The sequence below is a fragment of the Brassica oleracea genome, unplaced genomic scaffold (assembly GCF_000695525.1).
Source record: "Brassica oleracea var. oleracea cultivar TO1000 unplaced genomic scaffold, BOL UnpScaffold04357, whole genome shotgun sequence".
NCBI lineage: Eukaryota > Viridiplantae > Streptophyta > Magnoliopsida > Brassicales > Brassicaceae > Brassica > Brassica oleracea.
The window spans coordinates 1-987 of NW_013620881.1; the positions used below are offsets into that span (position 1 = coordinate 1).

At 30.5% G+C, this 987-nt stretch overlaps 1 protein-coding gene across 1 annotated transcript; it reads left to right on the plus strand.

Moving 5' to 3' along the window:
* Positions 1–86: 86 nt before the first annotated feature.
* Positions 87–825, plus strand: LOC106321973 (cinnamoyl-CoA reductase 1-like; the record flags this gene model as incomplete). Its single annotated transcript, XM_013760181.1, has 2 exons — positions 87–448; positions 530–825. Coding segments are annotated over 2 exons (501 nt in total), but the record flags the coding sequence as incomplete, so codon positions are not given.
* Between the last annotated feature and the right edge of the window lie 162 nt (positions 826–987).

A 987-nucleotide genomic window follows, 5' to 3' on the forward strand; every position in this document is an offset into this window, starting at 1 on the left:
TTTTTTTTTTACATTGTGCTTATAACACATCAATGAGTTATGAGAACTCGCATTAATTATTTATTAATTACCTTTTTATTTTATTTTCTCGTATCCAGCAATGGTATATACTCTCCAAGACTTTGGCCGAAAATGCGGCATGGACGTTTGCCAAGGACAACAACTTGGACTTGGTCGTAATGAATCCAGGACTCGTTATTGGACCAGTCCTACAACTAACTATTAATTTCTCAGTAGATGTGGTTATAGATTTTATAAAAGGTAAGAACACTTTTAATAGGAAGCATCATAGACTTGTGGACGTGAGGGATGTTGCTCTAGCTCATATCAAGGCGCTCGAGACTCCTTCAGCCAAAGGCAGATACATCATTGATGCTCCGATTGTCACAACGGAGGAGATTGAGAAAATCTTACGTGAATTCTTTCCTGATTTGTGTATTGCTCATGAGTAAGTTTTATTTTATTTTTTGAGTAATAATCATGTTTATATTCTACAAGCCTAACAAACTTTTTATAAACTTTTTTTTAGGAATGAAGAGATTGATTTGAATTCGATGACTTACAAAGTAAATGTAGAAAAGGTGAAAAGTTTGGGGATTGAGTTTACTCCTACAGAAACAAGCCTTAGAGACACTGTTCTTAGTCTCAAGGAGAAACATCTTGTGTGACCATCCCCTTTTGTTAACAAAAGGCAGTATGAATATATGCTTTTGTGTTTGTTTTTATTTATAATCATAGCATATATACTCTAAATGATTAAATACTCCCTTTGTTTTATACTGTAAACAGTTTTACCTAAAAAAAGCATGTTAATTAAGAAAGTTGTTATACTTTCAAAAATATCATTTCATATATATTAGATATAATTTAACTAATAGCAAACAAATAGCATCATCCATTGAAATGTAAAAATAAATTATATTTTGAAACAAAAAAAATATTCTAAAACCTTATATGATAAAATAGAGGAAATAGATCTTAAAATAT